General features: G+C 42.6%; 2 protein-coding genes across 3 annotated transcripts; one reads left to right on the forward strand and one right to left on the reverse strand.

Annotated features, from left to right (window-relative positions):
• Positions 1 to 1,149: 1,149 nt before the first annotated feature.
• Positions 1,150 to 3,213, reverse strand: gpatch11 (G patch domain containing 11). Its single transcript, XM_010729866.3, has 8 exons — positions 3,039 to 3,213; positions 2,649 to 2,875; positions 2,507 to 2,548; positions 2,280 to 2,400; positions 2,102 to 2,192; positions 1,785 to 1,910; positions 1,575 to 1,656; positions 1,150 to 1,487 (listed from the first exon to the last, which is right to left on the reverse strand). Exons 1-8 carry the CDS (start codon positions 3,086 to 3,088, stop codon positions 1,432 to 1,434), a joined length of 795 nt encoding a protein of 264 aa, XP_010728168.2. The 5' UTR covers positions 3,089 to 3,213; the 3' UTR covers positions 1,150 to 1,431.
• A 138-nt stretch (positions 3,214 to 3,351) lies between these two features.
• On the forward strand, positions 3,352 to 21,156 carry heatr5b (HEAT repeat containing 5B). Of its 2 annotated transcripts, none has more exons than XM_010729867.3 (36): positions 3,352 to 3,455; positions 3,927 to 4,073; positions 4,165 to 4,376; positions 4,928 to 5,036; positions 5,207 to 5,356; positions 5,912 to 6,083; positions 6,183 to 6,340; positions 6,431 to 6,725; positions 8,242 to 8,397; positions 8,650 to 8,900; positions 9,035 to 9,146; positions 9,265 to 9,417; positions 9,510 to 9,609; positions 9,737 to 9,846; positions 9,934 to 10,097; positions 10,282 to 10,457; positions 10,568 to 10,673; positions 10,782 to 10,972; positions 11,173 to 11,332; positions 11,549 to 11,738; positions 11,956 to 12,125; positions 12,217 to 12,361; positions 12,454 to 12,633; positions 12,845 to 13,096; positions 13,792 to 13,973; positions 14,087 to 14,155; positions 15,077 to 15,256; positions 15,336 to 15,576; positions 15,901 to 16,137; positions 16,343 to 16,470; positions 17,337 to 17,481; positions 17,635 to 17,907; positions 18,149 to 18,373; positions 18,488 to 18,639; positions 19,209 to 19,422; positions 19,946 to 21,156. In XM_010729867.3, the coding sequence occupies exons 2-36, from the start codon at positions 3,948 to 3,950 to the stop codon at positions 20,251 to 20,253; spliced, it is 6,192 nt and encodes a 2,063-aa protein (XP_010728169.2). In that variant the 5' UTR covers positions 3,352 to 3,455; positions 3,927 to 3,947; the 3' UTR covers positions 20,254 to 21,156. The 2 variants fall into 2 exon arrangements, with proteins under 2 accessions (XP_010728169.2, XP_010728170.2); XM_010729868.3 differs by having other exon boundaries at positions 6,431 to 6,680; positions 19,946 to 20,253.
• The last annotated feature ends 153 nt before the right edge of the window (positions 21,157 to 21,309 follow it).

Below are 21,309 nucleotides of genomic sequence, written 5' to 3' on the forward strand. Positions count from 1 at the left end.
TGCTCCAGATGGCCAGTCGGGACCGCAAAGTATTTTTAATAAAATGACCTTTAAACCTACCACCAGTCTTCACACAGATTAACTTCATTTGCCCCGAGCTCATTTAGGCTTTCGACCTGTCGAGGATGTTTGCTTAAACTATAATATGATTACACATTGTACTAGTTTAAAAGTAAAATATTGTAAATTAATTATAATTATTTTCTATTGCTTGTTTTTTGTTACTTTTCTTTCATTAAGACACCTTAAAAACACAAAATCATTTTTTATGTGAACCATCCAGAACCCCGCTGCAAGATGGCCGCAGTAGAGACTCAAATGTTGCATATATATGTTATACTATATACTTTACCTGTTCTGTACCTTACCGACACTTTTTAATTGACAGTGTTCAACAACTCCAGATCCCAAGTAGCTTTAACACCCGTGCCTACTGCTAAGGCTCATGGGAGCTGGAGTTGTTAATGCCAACCATTAAAAACAAACAAAAAAACATTGTGCACCTAAGAATATTTAGGCCACTTGTGTATTTCAATTGCATAGAAAATATCCATATAAGAAGATAATAGTACTAATAAACACATTATTACATAAATCTATGTAAACTATGTAATTCAAATGGATGGAAATTTTCTAAGCAAGTCCTGCATTTTGGCCTAAACATTTGTATTTGTTTGAGTGTGGAAGGTTCCTGTCCAACAAGCAGTAGACGTCTCTTTAACTAATTAGAAGGACTTTGTCATATTTCAGCCCATCAGACACATATGAAAGAAATACAGTTTTAAGTAACAATAAGCAACGACAGGACCTTTCAAACAAGCAAAAAGGCAACTTTGGCCATGGTTACTTATTACATAGAAAGAAAAGAGAAAAAATGGTATTGAAATCCAGTGGGGACACCAGAGGATACTGAATATCATATTATTAATACTAATATTAATATTGATACTACTACTATTAATAATACATCGATTATCTGTAACTGCTTATTCTCATCAGGGTCACAGTGGGGCTGGAGCCTAACCCAGCTGACCTAGGACGAGAGGTGGGTACCCTACCCTGGACATACTACTACTACTACTACTACTACTACTACTACTACTAATAATAATAATAATAATAATAATAATAATAATATAGATAAGATGGTATATTTCTTAAAACATTTAATGAAAACACAGGTATGCAATTGCTCTTGAAACATGTCACAAAACAGTACATAGTACATCTTTTCAAAATATAAATATTAAAAAGGTATCTTAAATTTCCCATAATTTCTAAATGTAAAGAATAATTCAAGACGCACAAACAGCAGATTCAAATCTGAAAATGAATAGATATTCCTCTAATTCTGGTCTGCAGTTCCCAGAGTCAAACATTTTTCTGTTTTTTTCAGCTTTTCCACTGGAAAACTACTGCACATAATCAAGTTTATTCATGGTCTGCTGCTGTATCTCCGGGACAGTTAGAGCACAAGTCCTCTTCATCTGTGAAAAAGAAAAATATATGCATATATTTCAGTTAAGGCACTGGAAACAACAATAAAGCTACATTCATGATGTCATCAGTCTTACCATTATAAGTGGTCCCACACCATATGCAGTAAAAATGGACTCCTCTCAAATAGGATGTCAAAATTTGCAGTTTGTCAAAGGACTGTAACAGAGACATAAAAACATACTTTAATTTTACTCTGGATTAATCACCTCAGAATCCATGAGAGGCATTTATTGCACCACCAAATTTTAGCATCACTAAATAAATAAAGTAAACTAAATACTAACAGTTAATTCCACTATCTCCTCTTCCTTCTCCTCTTCCTCCTCCTCCTCCTCCTCTTTAAGATCATCTTCCTCATCATCAGTCTCTGCTTTAGGCCAGTACCAGTCTTCCCTGGGAACAGTGATGCCCTGAAAAGACAATTCAGTCACACACAGAAACTCCCAAGTGCTGTTACTACAATGATTGTTGTGGCGTGAATTGTCAAAATAGGTTAATTTTTATTATGTTGTTTGTATTTATTCTCAGTGTAGAGATACTGAATAGAGATCTGCAAAAACAGAAATAGTGTTGTGATGTGCTGAGTTATAATTCCTCCAACCTTCTGACTGTCGAGCTGCTCACAGGCTCGCTGACTCCTTCTGAGATCTCCTTCAATCTTGCGCTCCTCTCTCTCTGTCCTTACTCTTGACCTGGAATAAAAAAAATAAAAAAAAGATTACACACACTGACTATGAAACATTTGTAATACACAAGAGGACAACAGCCGCAAACTTCACCTAAAATCTTCCAGAGACTTGGTCTCATTCTGTTGTTTGGCTCGCGCTTTCTGACGATAATTTTCAAGTTCCTCCTCTGCTTTTCTTTTCTTGACCTCTTCCATCCCAATGCCGCCCCTGTCTGATTTAGAATACAGAGAAAACGCACACAAACACAGTGAGACATCAGCTGGATCACACATGTTGTCAAATACACTGCAAGTGGGGAAAAAAACTGCACTGCATACCAGTTTTGATATTTAGAGGAATTGGATCAACCCTCCCTGCTCCTGGAGAAGTAACAGAGATTAACATTAATACATGCAACAAATGCAAAGCAGGTTTAAAAAAAAAAAAAAAGGATAATTCACTAAAGAACATGCAATGTACCCTCTTTCCCGAGGCCTTGACCCGCTTTGTAACCCATTTTCTGCAGAAGTGCAAACCCTTTGTTTTGATTGCAAATGGAGTTTTGTAAAGCTGTCTCTCTGCTCTCCTTCTCCTGCTCCTTGAAGGTCTTCTGACGGTTCTTGACGTTGGTCTCCTTTTGCTGTGTCTCCTTCTTCATTGCTTCTTTTACCCGCCTCACCATGCTGATACCTGGTTTCACATCTTGTCTGACAGGCAGGGAGACATAGAAGACAACAGTGATAGCTATCATGATAGACTATAATCAATGAATGAATAATTTAACAGGACTGACGCCAGAGAAGCTACGTCGTGGTTCCCAATGTGTCACCATCAGATTTTAAACACAAACAGCAGAGACACGAAACTTACAATTTACTGAGAAACGCGTCAGACATGTAGTCCTCTTCCTCGTCAGACATTATGGCCGCACAAAGAGAGAAAAAGTCAAAACTACAACAGCTAAAACTCTTAATTTATTTTCCGGCTGTACGTGTGTATGTTTTTCTGATGTTTGGTTGGTTCACATATACATTCCGAGTAGCTACATGCTACCAAGTAGTTATACAGTTCCGGTTATTTTGACAAATAATTCAGAAGAAGGCATTTACCTGTGAGTACACATAGACAACTGGAAACAATTAAACACGTAATGTGACGCATTTTATTGTTATTGTTTATGTTAAAGCAGTGTTGTCTGCACATTACTTCCTTGGTTTCACATCGGACAAGCTTTAATGCGACACCGCCGATACTCGTCGTCATTCATCCTGGGCTGTCGACGCGCAGGTAGGGTGAATAATTTGGATAAATACATCCCGTATTTCGTGAAGGTGTTGTCGCTGAGGTGTTTCTGAACAGCTGAGTGTTTTGTGAGCTGACGACAGACGGTTTGACCGAGAGTGTAGCCGCTGCTCAGCCTGCTCCTCGTAGGAAGTAGTTAGCTTGGGTTGCTAACCAGCTCGCCTATCAACAGCTGGAAGCGAGCTGTCAACACAGGAGAGCAAAGTGTGAGAGCTGCCCAGCTCTGCCATTGCAGTCTGATAGGTTTTATACAACAAATAAGCACAGATTTAAAAAGGTTTCAAGCAGTGGCAGCTGCTATAAGTTTATAATTACTTGTGTCTTTTGCACAAACCTGATAAAAGTCATTGCAAGGACGGTACACGTCCACAGCTGTTATAATGCTCTCTCTGTGATGATCTGATTGGATGAAAGAGACTCCTGCTAACACGGCTCGCCTTTAATGTGTCATTGCAGAGGTGTTAAAAGGTCCTCGTCATGGAGCTGGCCCACAGTCTGCTGCTCAATGAAGATGCCCTGGCCCAGATCACTGAAGCAAAGAGGCCTGTCTTCATCTTCGAATGGCTCCGCTTCTTGGATAAAGTCCTAGTGGCAGCGAACAGGGTGACTATTTAGATTTTTGGTGTTGTTTTTTTCCTCGACCGGAGTTCATTAGACAACATTTTGTGACTTTTGCTGTGTGTTTGAATGGCAGGTGGACGTGAAGGAGAAGCAGAAGAAGCTGGTGGAGCAGCTGACGGGACTGATCAGCAGTGCCCCCGGACCACCAACGAGAAAACTGCTGGCCAAAAACCTTGCTACCCTCTACAGCATCGGCGACACCTTCACTGTTTTCCAGACTCTAGATAAATGCAACGAGATCATTAAAAGCAAAGATGACACGCCTGCGTACCTGCCGACAAAACTGTAAGATCCCATTTAATTGCAGTGTTGTGTATATCATTGGCTATTTTTTTAATGCAGTCACTACAGACATACATTTACATTAAGATATAAGAAGCTTTTCAGTGTATCAGGCATATACTGTATGTCCAAAGAGCATTAGCAGTTAAGCCAAATATTAATCTGCAGAATGACATTTCACATTTAAAACGGGAGATTAAGTGTACATCAGCAGATATTTTGCTGCCTTTCTTGCTCGTATTATTGGAATCTAACAGTAGTTGAAGCTGCATCAGGGTTTTTGTCATTTTATACCTGCTTGTCTCTGTTCAGGTTCTTGTGAACCCAGAGGGGCAAGACCTGTGTTACTCCTGTCGTATAAATATTGGTGTGTTTGTTGTGCTTTGTTGAGTTAAATCTAACTCATGAGGCAGGTTATTGATTGTTGTAATGATTGTGAGGATATCTGGAATAAATAGAAAACCCACCCACACAGTTAGCGTATAATCCATTTTATATGTTAATTTCAATGATTATGCGTTCTTATCTGATTATTGCACCACATTTTCTTGCAGTGCTGCTGTGGCCTGTGTTGGAGCCTTTTATGAGAAGATGGGCAGGATGCTGGGAAGCTCATTTCCAGACACCATTAATAATCTTTTGAAGGCGTTAAAGAGTGCAGAGGTATGACATTTAAGAACACAACATTGAGAAATGGAGTGCGGTTTTCCATCTTTTTATAGCAGGAATATATGAGGTCAAATTGTAGACTGGAGTATAGAAACAGTAAAGAGAAGTCAGGTGTGACATTAAGTTTTAATCTCTTTGCTTTCACCTTTACTTTGCTGATCTAGTCCCAAGGCAGAGGAGAGATCCTTCTCAGCCTGCAGAAGGTGCTCAGTGGACTGGGTGGAGCTGCAGCTTCGTGTCACAGAGATATCTACAAGAATGCTCGCTCTCTACTCACAGACAGGTCCATGGCTGTACGCTGTGCAGTAGCAAAGGTTGGTCTCAGAAAAATGTCTAAAAGAGCTGTGAAAGAGTATACAAAAGTTTATTAGATTTAATATATGTGGTCAAACAAAAGGAAACATTATTATTGTGTTCCACTGAAGGTTTCCTTTATGTTCTTAATTTGCCGAGGCCTTGTTTGGGGAACCTCCAGCAACATCCAAGACTGCATTCTTGCTCTTGTCATAAAAATAAAGGAACCACATGATTTATTTTCATCATTATTTGTAAAACAATCAGATTTTTCTCTTTTGGAGATTAATAAAGCTCAGCCATGTCAGTAGGAGCTATGTCATTTATGACCAAACTCAAATGTGCTGTACAAATCTCCTTATAATGACAATGATTGTTCTGTTCAGAGAACATGACAGTTGTGATATAAATGTTTGTTGTGTGAACACTGTATTGCAAAAATACAGTATGTATAAACTAAACATTTATATTGTTTGCATTCATAATCTGTACGTTTATAATAAATGATGTTTCCTGCACATACACAATGTAGATGTTGCTAACAAGACTCCATTTTATCCTTCTTGCTTTATCAGTGCCTGTTGGAGCTGCAGAATGAGGCAGTTTTCATGTGGACCACAGAACTGGAGAACGTGGCCACGTTATGTTTTAAAGCCTTGGAAGGATCTAACTATGGTGTTCGCGTGGCAGTGGCCAAACTGCTGGGGACAGTCATGGCCACTGCCCTGATGCCCAAACAAGCAGCCGGTAGGATATAAGAGTTGAAGAGTTTATGTTCAGCCTCATGTTAAGTAGAATAGTTCACCTCTTCTTCTTTTTTCATGGTCTTAATACGTTTTTCCTCAGTGATGCGTCAGAACGTGAAGCGGGCCACTCTGGAGGAGGTGCTGGAGCTAATGGCCACAGGTTTTCTACGTGGTGGATCTGGCTTCCTGAAGAGTGGAGGAGAGATGTTGAAGGGCGGTGGTTCTGTCAGCAGGGAGGTGCGGGTGGGCGTCACACAGGTGAGGTGAAAAGTTCTCCAGTGTTAGAATCTTAAACCCACGCAGTCTGGTCATCCACTTCACACATACTATTTCTTCCATCCTCTTCAGGCCTATGTTGTGTTTGTGACTACGCTTGGCGGCCAGTGGCTGGAACGCAACTTTGCCACATTCCTGTCCCACGTTTTGGACCTAGTGTCTCACCCACGGGCCACGCAAACACACGTTGAGGCTGTGTACTCGCGCCGTTGCGTCTCCTTCATGCTTCGTGCCACCCTGGGGGGCTTACTTGGAGAGAAAGCACAAATTGCAGCCGGCAAAGAAATCTGCCAAGCCATCAGCAAACAAATGAGGGCTGTGGGTAAGGAGGATGGGGGGGAAATATCACGGTTCAGAGCATTACAGAGTAAGTACTCATCCATTATTATCACTTTTAATTCACCCTTCATTCAGCTTCTGAGTGTCTTGCATGGTTTGGGCTTGTGTTTGCAGGCAGATGGTTTTTCTTTTCTGTCCTTTGTCGTGTGCATAGATGGCTTTTCCTATTTCTCTGCTCCTCCTTGCTTTCTTCTGTCACTTCCTTTGAATCACTTTCCCCTTTCTTTACATTTTTTTTTTGCCACAAGCAGCATCATATGTCAGTAACATCATCCATAGCTGGCTCAGCATCCAGGCTACTCATGCTTACGTTATTGCAAAGCCTTAATGGCTGTTTGCCTGTGAATTCACATTCTGTTATTGCATTATAATATCTATGGAGCACTCTTTCTGACTGTTGACATCTGGCTTACTTAAGCAGAAAAAAAAAACTGCATGTGCCATTAAATTAATTGACACACAGAAGAAACACGCTGCCCCCTCCCCTCCCCAGCAACAAGACAAAAACACATTTGTCCATCATTTAGTTTTATTGATTTCCATTTTTTTCCTGCTTTACAACATCACATCACATCAATCATGTTTCTAATCACCATCATCTCATTCACAAAGGATGATTCTTACTCTGATTTGCTTTGCAACCTTTAAACCGATGTAAACAATGTCAAACATAGTACAGTTTTTTCGTTCATCTCGATGTTAAAATAGAATTTGAAAAAGGTGTTGAATGTCGATGTCTTTTTAAGACGCGGTCCTGAGCTCTTCACTGTACTTGCTGCTTGTAGCTTGGATCTGTAGTTGGATCTGTGAGTCCTCTTAAAATTAGACTTTGTAAATAAAATTAACTCCTTGTGTGTATTCTATAGTCGGTTCCCCGCACCCTAAGTTGTATGGAACAGACAGACTGCCATAGTTCAAGACGCAGCTTTAAATCACTCCGTAAAGTCATTTAAATGATTTTTTCCTTTCATATGATCAGTCTTTTGACTTTTGCCTATTTAGAGCTCTGTGGATTTAAGTTCTTGATAAACAACCATCAAACAAGCTTATCAGCAAGTTACTTAAATTGAGATGAAGCTTTAGTGTTTTTCTCATTTGTCACATTTATCCTTTGATAAATTATAACCACTGTTTCCTGTATTGAATTTTATATTTAAAAATCCTCAGAGCTCTGTGTTTGTGGCATATAGCGGTGCAGTGTTTCTCTGTATTTTGAAGGACTCTAGCTCTGTAGTTGCAGGTTGAAGATGTGTGACAGTATTTACATGGACTAATGTGGCCTGCCAGTTATTACAGTTATTACAGTGTGTTTTTATTACGTGTCTGAGGGTAAATCTGACAAGAAGTGCTTTGTTTTTTATTCAACAAAATCTCAATCTAAGATGCAGTTCAGTGCGGGTCACCTTATCCATCAATGCTGCACACGTTCTAGACATATTATTAAGGATTTCTGATCTTGCTTGAACTTGCGTATAGCTGCATTTTACTCTGACAAAGCTTCTTGTTCATTTCTCTGTCTCTGCGACATATGTTTTATTTTACAGAGGCAGTTGTTAATGACATCAGTGGAGAGAACAAGGCAGGGGCAGCTGATGTCTCAGCCAGTCAGCATGTTATGGTGTGTGCCCTAAAAGAGCTGGGCAGCCTAGTTCAGAGCTTGAGTGCCACGGCTTCCCCACTCATCCAGGAGCCATCTATTGGTGAGACCAACAGAATATTAAATGAGACATTCGTTTCAGTTTCAGTTATGAACACAAGCTGGATTTACATTGACAGCAATACTCCTGCTAAACATATAGTATATGTTATCTGCTGTGAGCTATGTAAATCTTATATCTCCTTCTTTTACTGACTGAAATACTGACTGTATATATAATTGTGCATATATTAATGTCCCCAGGCAGAAGGCCTGGATTCACTCACCACCTATATCCCATGTCCTCTCCCCCCAGGACTCCTTGAAACTGTGACCTCTGTGCTGCTGCACCCAAGCATGGCAGCTCGATTAGCGGCGGCGTGGTGCTTACGCTGTGTTGCCGTGGCGCTGCCCTATCAGTTGACCCCTCTGCTGGACCGCTGTGCAGAAAGAATTAACAACCTGAAGAGTTCACCTGAGGCTGTGAGCGGCTACAGCTTTGCCATGGCTGCTCTGCTGGGAGGCGTACACCAGTGTCCACTGGGTATCCCCCACTCCAAGGGCAAGGTGTGTAGCCTCAGAATGACGTCTCAATGTTTCTTCTCTTGTTTATCTGTTGGTCAGGTCTTGGCCTTGTGTACCAGCATCACCGATTTCCCTGTAGGGATTTAAAGATTAAATTGTCTGTTCTTTTCTTGTAGTTGGTGGTGAGTATAGCTGAAGACCTCCTGCGGACAGCTGCTCAGAATAGCCGACTGTCCCTGCAGCGCACACAAGCTGGATGGCTGCTGCTGGGTGCTCTCATGACTCTGGGTGAGTCTCCCAGACATCTCTCTCTCTCTCTTTCTTATCTCTTTGGAACAATCCGTCAACAACACTGTCTCCCTCTCACTCACTGACAACACTGCCACCACATTGCGTTTGTGCCCAGGTCCCTCCCTCGTGCGCTATCACCTTCCCAAGATGCTGCTGCTGTGGAGGAACGTGTTTCCTCGCTCTCAGAAGGAGCTGGAGGCAGAGAAGGCCAGAGGGGACTCCTTCACCTGGCAGGTCACCCTGGAGGGCCGAGCTGGAGCACTTTGTGGTAACGAAACACACCTCCCTGTGTAGCTGCACATGTCATGTGATGTAAGCAGACACAATTCTGACAAACGCTCCTGTTTCTTTCTTCTGTAGCCATGCGCAGTTTTGTGGCCCACTGTCCCGAGCTGCTTACAGAAGATGTGATCCGTAGACTGATGACTCCCATTGAATGTGCCATGACCATGATGTCACAGTGAGTGTAACGCTTTAAGTATGATTGTCTCTTGTCAGTTCATTAGTTTTGTCCTGTATGATAACTGTTTTCTGTATTTCTTTCATTATTTTTTGAATATATGACTTGTGATTTCTCCTTTCGTCAGTGTCCCTGCCATCATTAAGGTCCATGGTGCTCACCTGAAAGCAAGTGCAGCGATGGTGAGGCTGAGGTTGTACGACATCCTGGCTCTATTGCCTCCCAAGACCTACGAAGGTAACACAGTTACACTTGTGCATGTTTTTGCTACTGAAGTTAAGAACCTTTTATGTAAAGGATAAAAGCTGTAATCTTCTTGTTTAGGCAGCTTCAACGCCCTCCTGAGGGAGCTGGTGGCCGAGTTCACCTTGACTGACAACTCGGCCAACACTACCACCTCCTTGCTGCGCTCTCTTTGTCACTATGACGACAGTGTGCTCATGGGTTCCTGGCTACAGGAGACTGACCACAAGTCCATAGAGGATCAGGTGAGTAAAATCATCACTGGTATGACACATCAAAAATATAATACTAACATATGATTAAGAAAGATGTGTGTCGTTGGTTTGGATTCCCATCATCTTTTGAGACTTGGCTAACAACGACTAACATTATCCATTATCATCTGATGTCGCTCAATGTGAATGCAACTGTGTGATTGTCCCTAAACAGCTGCAGCCCAACAGCGCGTCTGGCAGCGGAGCTCTGGAACATGATCCTTCCTCCATCTACCTGCGTGTCCCTGTAGGCGAGGCCATCCCAGGGCCCCTCCCTTTGGGTGTGTCGGTCATCGATGCTTCAGTGGCTCTGTTCGGTGTTGTTTTCCCCCATGTGTCCTTCAAACACAGGTGAGTTTTGAAGTTTCTGTGGTTGCTTTAGGAATTTTGAAAAATGCCGCAAAGCTCTTTGTAGCATGCTCCTTTGTAATATATTCTATCTGACTTTGTATATAATTCAGGCTGCAGATGCTAGACCACTTTGCAGAGTGTATAAAGCAGGCTAAAGGAGTTCGACAGCAGGCAGTCCAACTGAACATCTTTACTGCAGTGCTTAGTGCCCTCAAGGTGAATAAACTTGCTTTATATCCTCTCAAGACAGAAATATCATGTTTCATAATTAAACTAATATATACAATGAGAGATAATGTATTTTTTCTTCCTCTCCGATTGAAGGGTTTGGCTGAGAACAAAAGTACTCTGGGTCCTGAGGAGGTGCGTAAGTCGGCCTTGGCCCTGGTGATGGGAGCGTTGGACAATCCCAACCCCATCCTGCGCTGTGCTGCTGGGGAGGCCCTGGGCAGGATGGCTCAGGTGGTGGGAGAAGCCACATTCATCGCCAGAATGGCTCAGACCAGCTTTGACAAGTAAGCATTTGATATTTTTATCATGTGTGTCTTTTGTTTAGTTGGTGGGTCCACACACCACCATTATAATTAGATTTAACATTTTGTTGTAAGTGTGAGTCTTCGATTGTCCTCATCTACCTTGAACTAAATCTATCTTGAAATGTCTATCTTTGGCTTTAATCATGTGATCTATATGTCTCTTTCTCCTCTATTTCCAGACTGAAGTCAGCCCGTGATGTAGTATCAAGGACGGGCCATTCTTTGGCTCTTGGCTGCCTGCATCGATATGTCGGAGGAATTGGCTCAGGCCAGCATTTAAAGACAAGTGTCAGCATCCTATTGGCTCTGGCCCAGGATGGGTCCTCTCATGAGGTCCAGGTACAGTGATTTACTCAGGAGGAATGGATTTTAAATTCACTCATAGTTCAATGAGAATAGGAGAGTGTGAGTCAGAACATTTCATCCAAACTGGATCATTTGGAGTTTGGTTTATTTGGATGAACATGTTTTTTTCAATTGTATTTCATTTATTACGTCATTTGCACTTATGACACATTACTAATTCAGATATTCTCCATCTATTTTTATTATCAGACATGGGCTCTGCACTCTCTGGCTCTGATTGTGGATTCTAGCGGTCCAATGTACAGAGGCTACGTGGAGCCTACGCTGTCCCTGGTGCTCACTCTGCTCCTCACTGTGCCCCCGTCTCACACAGAGGTGCACCAATGTTTGGGCCGCTGTTTGGGAGCTCTCATCACCACTGTGGGACCAGAATTACAGGGTAACTGTAGCAGAAACAAAATCACAAACCTCCTTGTATGACTGTGACATACTCCTTTGACTGTTATGTCTTTATAAGCTGTGTAACTATAATGCACCCTTTCTGAACCAGCAGGGGGCAATGTAACCCATTTTGAACCCACTACTCACTGAGCATCCTCAAGCTGTTTAAAATGCCTTTGTCTCTCTTTCTAATTTATTGTCATTGGGTTTGCTAGGAAATGGAGCCACTATCTCCACCATCCGATCATCCTGCCTGGTTGGTTGTGCCATAATGCAGGACCACTCTGACTCTCTCGTGCAAGCTGCTGCCATCTCATGTTTGCAGCAGCTGCACATGTTCGCTCCACGCCATGTCAACCTGTCCAGTCTGGTGCCCTGTCTTTGTGTAAGATATAATGAGTTTCAGACTACAAGTACAATAGTCAAACTTTTGTCTTAATCTTAATTTTAATTTCCTACTCTACTATGGGATGCAGGTGCACCTGTGTAGCTCTCACCTGTTGCTGCGCCGTGCTGCCGTGGCCTGCCTGAGACAGCTCGCTCAGAGAGAGGCTGCAGAGGTCTGTGAGTACGCCATGAGCCTGGCAAAGAGAGCAGGAGACAGCAAAGACACTACAATCAGTGAGTACTGACGAGAGCTGTTCTGCGATGTTAAGTCAATATACTGATGAGACACTGAGATTTTTACTGTGTTTACTTTGTCCTTGGTTTAGAGCTGAACATCACAGAGACCGGTCTGGAGGGCGTTCTGTTTGGCATGCTGGATCGGGAGACAGACAGGAAGCTGTGTTCTGATATCCATGACACGCTGGGCCACATGCTGTCGTCTCTTGCTGTGGAAAAGCTTTCTCACTGGCTGAAACTCTGCAAGGATGTCCTGGCTGCAACTACAGGTAAATACAAAACTACAAAACATAGTTCATGGTGGGAGCAGAAATTACGTTTCACACAGCAATCAAGTGAAGTTTATCTCATATCAGTTTCAGTAAAGCAAACTGATATGAGATAGAACAGGTGTTGTACAAGTGTACAATTCTTGTTGTGGTGGACTTAATCTGCTCTTTTAAATTCTTGCATCATGAGTTTGACTGTCACCTCTTTTAGATGTAGGAGGAGCTGTTGTATTCGAGGTGGAAAAAGACGAGGAGGACTCGGAGAAAAAAGACGAGATGGACGATGACACCATGTTCACAGGCCTGGGCGAAGATGACAAGTCCAAGCCTTCTGTGGCGCCGCGCTGGGTGACACGGGTATTTGCCGCGGACTGCTTGTGCCGTATCATCCTGCTGTGTGAGAATGACAAAGCGCACTTTGACCTGGCAGCTGCCCGGTCTGCACAAGCCAAGAACCCCAAAGGTATCATTCGCCATGCTGCTGGAACAGAGTTCAAACAACAGTGCAGCTGTTAGCTTAGCACAGACTGGTGTAGATGCATTTATATATCCTTTTTTGACCTCCTGCAATTTCTGGTATCAGTTCCTGAAAAAGAAACTCATTCATGTGCTTTTATGTCAAGATGGAATACAACTAGAGATGAGTAAGCAAAAGTCGGAGGGATTTTTTTCACTGTAACAGATAGAAGAGTCACTATTTATATACATGCCTCTAAAAAAGGAAGCATCCTACAAGGGCACAGTGTGGTGGTTTTGCTGTTCTGGAAGCAGTTAAGCCAAATTTAGTTTGGTCTGCATGTTGTGCGACCACTGCAACTAAAACTGAATTAAATCTCAGTCTCAAGGTCAATATTCAGTTTCGTTTAAGTCACTGCAAGCACAGAAACTCTAAAAACTAATTCATGTTTATCTGTATTTAATATTTCATTTATTTTATTCTCACTAAGAGGAAGGTGATAACAAGCAAACACAGAGACCTTGGAGAGGTATGTGAGCCTTCCTGCTCACATACAAGCCATGATAAAAGGATTACTGAAGCATATATTAAACAATGACTTGCAAATGTTGAGATGAACATAAATTCTGCTTTCTGATTTTCATTCCTCACACAGTCCTTATTGTTTTGTTTTGTTTTTCCTCCCATCTGTGTTTATCCAGGAGATCAACTGGTGTTGCATTTGTCTGACCTGATCCGCATGGCCTTCATGGCGGCCACAGACCACAGTAACCAGCTGAGGATGGCCGGCTTGCAGGCCCTGGAGGACATCATTAAAAAGTTTGCCTCCGTACCAGAGCCTGAGTTCCCAGGCCACGTTATCCTGGAACAATACCAGGCCAATGTGAGTCAAAAACACAAACACAGAATGCTGCCAACATCCAAAATTATCAGCGACACAACAAATGTGAAAGAAATGGAGGAAGTGAACTTTGTACCGATTATGTATGCACTTAGGTGGGAGCTGCTCTCAGACCTGCATTTTCGCCTGATACACCGTCAGACATAACAGCTAAGGCATGCCAGGTGAGACACTCTGCTTTGTTTACGAACATTAGGAAGAAATGTTTAACCTTGTTTGAGGTGAGCACATCAGCCAGCTCTGTTTGCACTGTAACATTCATTCTCCTGAAGAGCCTTACTGATATTTATACATTTCGATGATGATAAACCTTTTTGTAGCAATACAACTGCAATAGCAGTTAATAGCCGCTGCAGAGTGAGTCACCATCCCCTTAAAACCCAGCAGTGTCAGTTTTTCTTCTTTAATTCTCTTTGACTTATATGACTGACGTCAAGAATGAGTGACAGTGAAAAATAACAAACTTACCTGTCAAGGGTATTTTTAAAAAACCTTTTCTCTCTGACATTTCCCTCCTCTGTGTCTCTGGCTTAGCCCTTTTGCCCCCTGAGACTACTACTATTGTTGCCCACTGATGGTTTCTTCTCTCTAGGTGGAATGATAATATCTTTTGTCATCAAGTTAATGAAAACAACTATTTAAAAGAACTGAAAGGTGACATGGCAGGCTCTACAGAGAAATTTCAATGTTAAATAAGCAAAGACCTAGCAAGGTCTCTGGCTAAATAGATTTGCATTCTAACACATTTGTAAGTGTCCTCATAGAAAGCCTGTACAGACACCTGCCCTTGGCTGCCTGACACTAAAGGACGCAGTCTTATAAATGTCTACTCCACCTGTACAGCCCTAACACATCAGCCCTAACACATCAGTCCATTTTATTAATAACTGTTCTTTGACGCCACCACCCTTTTTTAATGGCATATTAGCTAATCAACCTTGAGCATTCTGTTATGTAATGTAGGCTTTTAATTTTCTCAAGAGTTGTAAGAGAAGTTACAGCTGAAAGGCCGTCAGGGGCTGTAAATGTTCAATTCATTTTAGAATTTATGGTAACATTACCTCAAACCCTCTACGTGACCACAGGTGTGTAGTACGTGGATCGGTAGTGGCGTAGTCAGTGATCTCAACGACCTGCGGCGTGTCCACAACCTGCTTGTGTCGTCGCTGGACAAGGTGCAGGCTGGGAAGGGCTCATCCAGTCAGCTGTACAGTGAGAGTGCTACCACGATGGAGAAACTGGCCGTGCTAAAGGCGTGGGCCGAGGTGAGACTGCAGACTGCATTAGCTATAAACCAAATAATGTACGTTATAAATCTGACCAAACACTGTCTTTCTGTCTCAGGTGTATGTGGTGTCGATGAAGATCAAGAAAGAGGCTGAGTCTAAGCCTGCAAAGCCGGTCCGAAATGCAGATGATGACGAGGATGAGGACGATCTGGGCGCAGATGTGCTTCCACCTGACAGCCTCATCACTCTGGTGCAGCCAGAGCTGCCCTCACTGAGCCGCCTGTGGCTGGCCATGCTGCGAGACTACGCTCTGCTCACTCTGCCTGCTGAGTTTTCCAGTCAGCTGCCCCCTGATGGTACCACACAGATTCTAGTTTTACTTTCTTTTCTGCCTGTTTTATTGGACATCTGGAGTCAAGTCTTCAGATCAGAACTCTTCATCTGCATGCACGTGTATATAACAGTATAGACCTGCAGTGTTTTTAATCATGCATGAGATATTTAGCCCACTTCCAGCACTAGTTTTTGAGTTCTTTGCTCTAGTTTTGTTCCAATAAAAGATGTGATTTTATTTTCCAGAGATTATTATCAGAAAAAAAGAACCTTCAGTGGGATTTGGACAGGTTTTTAATGTAAATTCAAACTGCATTAACGTCCCATTATTGTGTGTTTGTGTACAGGTGGAGCATTTTATACTCCGGAGACTATAGACACAGCAAGGCTCCACTATCGCAGTTCATGGGCTCCCGTCCTGCATGCTGTGGCCCTGTGGCTGAGCAGCACCGGATTTGGAGCTGGTGAAGAGAAAGAAGAAGTCCCCTCAGCTCCCTCCAAGGCTCCTGCTCTCTCTCAAGGAGCCTCCTTCACCACAAAGACAGCTGAGGAATCAGTGGAAGACAGAATGCATCTATTGTTGGGTAAAGAGACACACATCATTTGTGGTATTTAATATTCTTTGTAAAATATATACAGATGCAGTTTGTTTTTTTAATGTGCTGTGGGTCCCCAGACACCAGACCTTATGGATCAGTCTCACTTCTGTTGACTGTGAAAGGGTGGTGGCAGCTAGAAAAAGGGAATTGCATGAACACCCTAAGTGCATTTCTGTGTTCTCTCTCTCAGGTGTCAGTATAGAGTTTCTTTGCTTCCCCCGACCTGAGGAGCCCATTGAACATGTGATGTCCTGCCTGCAGGCTCTGTTCACTCTGCTAGAATCTCCGTGGGCTAAGACCCATATCGCAGAGGACCAGGTAAATCAGTGCAGGATTGACAGGAAGATTTGTATGACGATCCTAGAATCTGAATATCACATCCAGTATAATGTACAGTATGTGTATAATGTATAAACAAAATTAAAACACTGTGCTGCTAAAAAAATAGTATTTGCTTATTTGGATTTTGGAAGTAGTTTTTTTAAAATCGGCACTTTATGAAGAAAAACTACAAATTCAGCAGACATGGTACAAGTTCCTGTGGGTGACTTTGACCTTATACTTAAGTGTCATATAAGACACCAGAGGCAGTTTTTCACCGCCTGTTATTTACACCCTGCAACAGTGATTTCATTGGTCTAGTTCAAGTGATATATTTACCAGTGACTGATCACCACCTTGGTGCAAATATGTGGTAAATACGACACTCTCACGCGATATTTACTGACTTTATGTGGCGGTAAGAGAAACAACTGGCCGCTGCACAATGGATAATGGGTTTCAGAAGGCTTCAAAGGATACATACAAATTCACACAAAAGAAGGTTGTGTGTCTCAGCTGCATATGGAGGAACATTTGAAATAGGACATGTCTTTGCCAGCCCTGTGACACAAGTGTGGATCCAGTCCCTTAAATTGGGACACAGCATGTGTCTTCCTGCTGCTGCCACACAGTCATTACAGTCTCCTGTCACAGTCTAGAACCACATGCTGTGTGTGTGCGTGTTTGTATGTGTGAGGGAGGGGTGTTCTCACTTTTAGCCTATTCATTGTGTTGATAAATATTTACTTTTCTGAAAATAACAATAAAAATGTAAAATCCCTTTTAACATACAGTGAATGTGAGCATTATTTGACAAACATATGTTCCTGTTGTTTGACAGTAGCCTGTTGTTTCTGTTATAGCTGTTGGCTGTGGAGCTGCTGAACGTGCTCCACAGACTGCTGCTGACCCGGGATCCCCCTGCTGTACAGCTCCAGGTCACTGCTGTTGTACAGGAGACCATCAGGGCTGCACAGGACCATCTGCAGCGACAAAGGACCAGCAAGGGTCAGGAACCAACCACATCCTACAAGCACGTTTTTATCTACATTATATTAGAATTCAACAGAAAACTGGCTGTGCTGTTCATATCATGTTTTATATTCATAGTAAAGTCGTTGGCTGTTTGAGCGATCTAGATCACTGTGTTATTTTGTTCAGGCAAAGAGGAAGAAGGCGAGAAAGACTCCCAGCCCAGCCTAGGGGAAGGAGGAGAAACAGGGGAGCTCGTCCCTGGCAAGTCTCTGGTGTTTGCAGCCATGGAGCTGCTCGTGTTCATCCTGGTCCGCCACTTACCACAGCTTAATACACGTGTGAAGGAGTCACCCAGCCATGTGGCACTCAGGCCTCAGCGATTGCCTGAAGAAAGCGCACGCCTCGTGGCAAACACAGTTTCCATCCTGGCAGGGCTGCCTTCGCTCTGTTCTCCTGCTGGTGAGGCCCGAGGCAAAGTGCCACACACACCACGCAGAATATGAAAAAGGATGAATACAAAAGCAGAGCTGTACATCATTGATATTCAAACATTGATGTTTTATTAGCCTGTTTGTCCTGCATTGTTCAGGTTATGCCAATGCTATATGCATTTGTGTGACATTAAGTGTAAGCCTGATATTATTAGCATAGCTGTGTTCACGAAGAAATGAGGTCTCACAGTTTCTTTTCGCCCGTGCAGGAGGCATGACCATTCTACCTACGGTACTCTTCCTGATCACGGGGGTGTTGAGAGAAACTGCAGTTAAGACCGCTGACAACTCGGTGCCTGTGCCCGTGTCAGCTGCCCTGCAGGGCATCAAGACCATCATCACCTCCCCACTGGCCCGGGTGGAGAGCATGCAGACACAGTGGACCGGCCTCGTGAGGAGCAGCCTGGCATCTGTACTGGAGAACTCACAGCCAGGTAATAAATAAACACACACAGAGAGAGGTTTGACCATGACCTCTGACTTCTCTGTGGAGGGGAAAACATCTTTATTTACTGACAGGATGCATGCTTGTTTGTGTATTCCTGTAGATGAGTCCAGGCCTGACATGGATGAGGTCAGTATGTTGACAGCGATTACACTCTTTCTGCTGTCAGCCAGCAATGAACTTGTTGGAGTAACCGCCCTGCAGAAGGGATGCATGGACCGCTTCCGAAATGCCCTCAACTCAAGTGATCCTTGGGTAAGCACCTAAGTATACAAACTAGGGGTGGGTATTGAAACCTGGTATGAACTGGACCCCAGGGCTCAATTATTAAAGACCTTAGTATTGATGAGCTTTAACGTTATCAGTTCTTCTAATGCTGTTAAAAAAATTAAGACATTTGTCTATGATGCATTTTCTCAATCCCCAATCCACAAGAAAGATTTCTCTCTGAGCCTGTGATGTGCCTCAGAACCTCTAGACACAGTTTGTAGTGATGGAGAGGGCACGTCAGATTGTTTGCTAATGTTACAGGCTATTAATAATTTTATTCAGAACTAATTTAGGCAATGTAGTTGCTAAGTTATGGGACTACAACAAGCATATGAAGTAAACGTAGCTAATTTACCAACCTACTGTGTTGTTTTTGGTCGGCGTCTAATTTGGAGAACGTACCTGTAGATTTGGTTATTCATAAAGTCCATTACTCTTAGTGATACTGTACTGTATGTTAATATATATACAGTATGAGAAAATACAGTTGAAATCAAAGCTGGAAGACTTTCCAGATGTCTGTGTCTAAGTTAAGTGAGTTCTCTTTTCCACAGGTTCAGGCACGGTGTTACCAGCTGCTGCTGTCAGTGTTTCAGCACTCCAGCCGTGCCCTGTCTACTCCATACATCCACGCTCTGGCTCCACTCATGGTGGAGAAGCTGAAGGCAGTGGAGCGCAGTCGACCAGGGACTGCCGCTGAGTTGCAGGCTGTGCAGGAGGGCATCCGGGTCCTGGAGAATCTGGTTGGCATGGGTGAAGAGCAGAACAGTAAGTATGCCTCTACCTAATGGACCACTGAAATAGCGTATTTGCTCCATTAAAGTGTTTAGCTCCATTAAAGTAGGTCTCTTAAAGTATTTAGCTCAGCGCCTTTGGATTTATGTTGTCAAAGACCAGAGCAATCGAGCATTAGGTGCTAAATTTAGAATCCCTGCACTAGTTTACTGTCAGATTTTTGTATTGATTTCAACATTATGCTATGCAGTATTATATATTCCGTATTATTTATTCATATTTATAAATTTTGTATTGGGTTAGCCCCAATTCTGCTTCTTCTTGTTTTTATTGCCCTCATAAAGCAAACTGCTCTGCATACTTTCATAAATGTATATAGCAGTGGTGGTGAGCAGTCACTTTGATGCTCCAAATAGCCAAACAATTTTATGTTGATCAAACACTCAATGAGCTGCTGCTGCTGCTGCTGCTCTAATTGTATTTTCTATGCTGTTGAACTGTTCTAGGTAGTTTTACTGTTTTCTAATTGTCTTGTTGTTTTTCTGTGTTTTAACAGGGGTCCAGTTGCTGGCTCTTCTCGTACCAACTCTCGTCTCCTACCTTTTGGATGAAAATGCCATCTCGTCTGCACCCCAGGTCTCCAAAGCCCTGCATGATTTTGCTCTTCAGAACTTAATGCGGATTGGCCCCCTCTATCCAGCTGCCTTCAAGATAGTAATTGGTGCAGCACCTGAGCTTAAAATCCGTCTGGAATCTGCTATACGGGCCAACCAGGCCAGCAGCAGAGCCAAAGCTGCAGCCAGGCAAGCTCAGCCGACTGTGCAAGCTGCACCAACCATCAAACTCAAGACGAGTTTCTTCTAATCTCTGCAAAAATGCACTATTCACTCTCGCAGCCTAATTTAATGTTGTATTTTTGGTCAGTCTTGTTTTCTGTCAGTGGAGTAGTACCACATGTCACGTCTGCATCAGCTACTGTTTCTGAAAGTGTATTTATTTATTCTACATCTCATCTCTGTTTTTGATGAATGTGAACCCTCTATGAAGTTAAGAAGGCAGTCGTGTAAATATCATTATTAAGCCTTTGAATGTTCACTTCAAAAATAGCTCACTTAAAAAATCTCTAGGACATTTTGATTGATTGTATGAAGGTATCATTACTGGACTTGATGCACATTTATAAAGGGATACATTTTACATTTCTATTTTTTTCAGTAGGGTCTTTTTTTTCTGCTCTCGTCCTGTCTCTGGTCATCCACCCCCACTATTCAAAAATCGACATTTATACCGTGCCATCTTTCTCTGTGATTTTGCATCATCTTGAACATGGCAGTTATTTTATTCCTTTATATTCCAATCATGCGTGTTTGTTGAACGGAGCTGGGTTAGAATATAGCCTTAGGGTCTGCTGATGGTTACTGATGGGTGTTTACTTACTTTTTGATTATTATTTTTTTGTTCTTAAATTAGGTCGTAAACATTCCTTCTACATGTTCTAAAAAATGGATGATTATTTTGAACCCATTTTAATTAAACACATGTAATTATCACAAAGACGGTTAATTGGTCTGCTATCATATGATCTGCATGATATGCAGGTGCTGCACATCATACAGATTTTTATGTTCCTTTGAGCTGCTTTCTGATCCACATTTGTGAGTGTAATGGCTCCATGAATAGGAGAGCATCATCTGCCCCGGGGTGGCAGGTTTGTTGAAATGGTTCCACTGTTTTCTTTGAAATGTGAATAAAGTTGCTATGACCTCACTGTGCTGTTGCCTGTATTTGGTTACATATTTCACCCAGTTTGGGGGGTATACACTAATGCAGGATCTGTAACAAAATGTACAACCTCTGTGGTGAATAATGAAGAGGCGTGTGATCCGACGGGGAGTCCGGGTAATCCAATCGAGCGCCCCC

This window comes from Larimichthys crocea, chromosome III (assembly GCF_000972845.2).
Source record: "Larimichthys crocea isolate SSNF chromosome III, L_crocea_2.0, whole genome shotgun sequence".
NCBI lineage: Eukaryota > Metazoa > Chordata > Actinopteri > Sciaenidae > Larimichthys > Larimichthys crocea.

Bases quoted from the DNA above. Each gene is read 5' to 3' on its own strand.
- gpatch11 (XM_010729866.3), bottom strand. From the start codon at position 3,088: ATGTCTGACGAGGAAGAGGACTACATGTCTGACGCGTTTCTCAGTAAA. The intron at 2,549-2,648 runs GTACATTGCATG...TTACTTCTCCAG, and splicing joins TCAAGGCCTCGGGAAAGAGG to GAGCAGGGAGGGTTGATCCA. The intron at 1,911-2,101 runs GTTGGAGGAATT...TTGTCTTTTCAG, and splicing joins AGCAGCTCGACAGTCAGAAG to GGCATCACTGTTCCCAGGGA.
- heatr5b (XM_010729867.3), top strand. From the start codon at position 3,948: ATGGAGCTGGCCCACAGTCTGCTGCTCAATGAAGATGCCCTGGCCCAG. The intron at 14,156-15,076 runs GTGAGACACTCT...ACGTGACCACAG, and splicing joins TAACAGCTAAGGCATGCCAG to GTGTGTAGTACGTGGATCGG. The intron at 16,138-16,342 runs GTAAAGAGACAC...TCTCTCTCTCAG, and splicing joins CAGAATGCATCTATTGTTGG to GTGTCAGTATAGAGTTTCTT.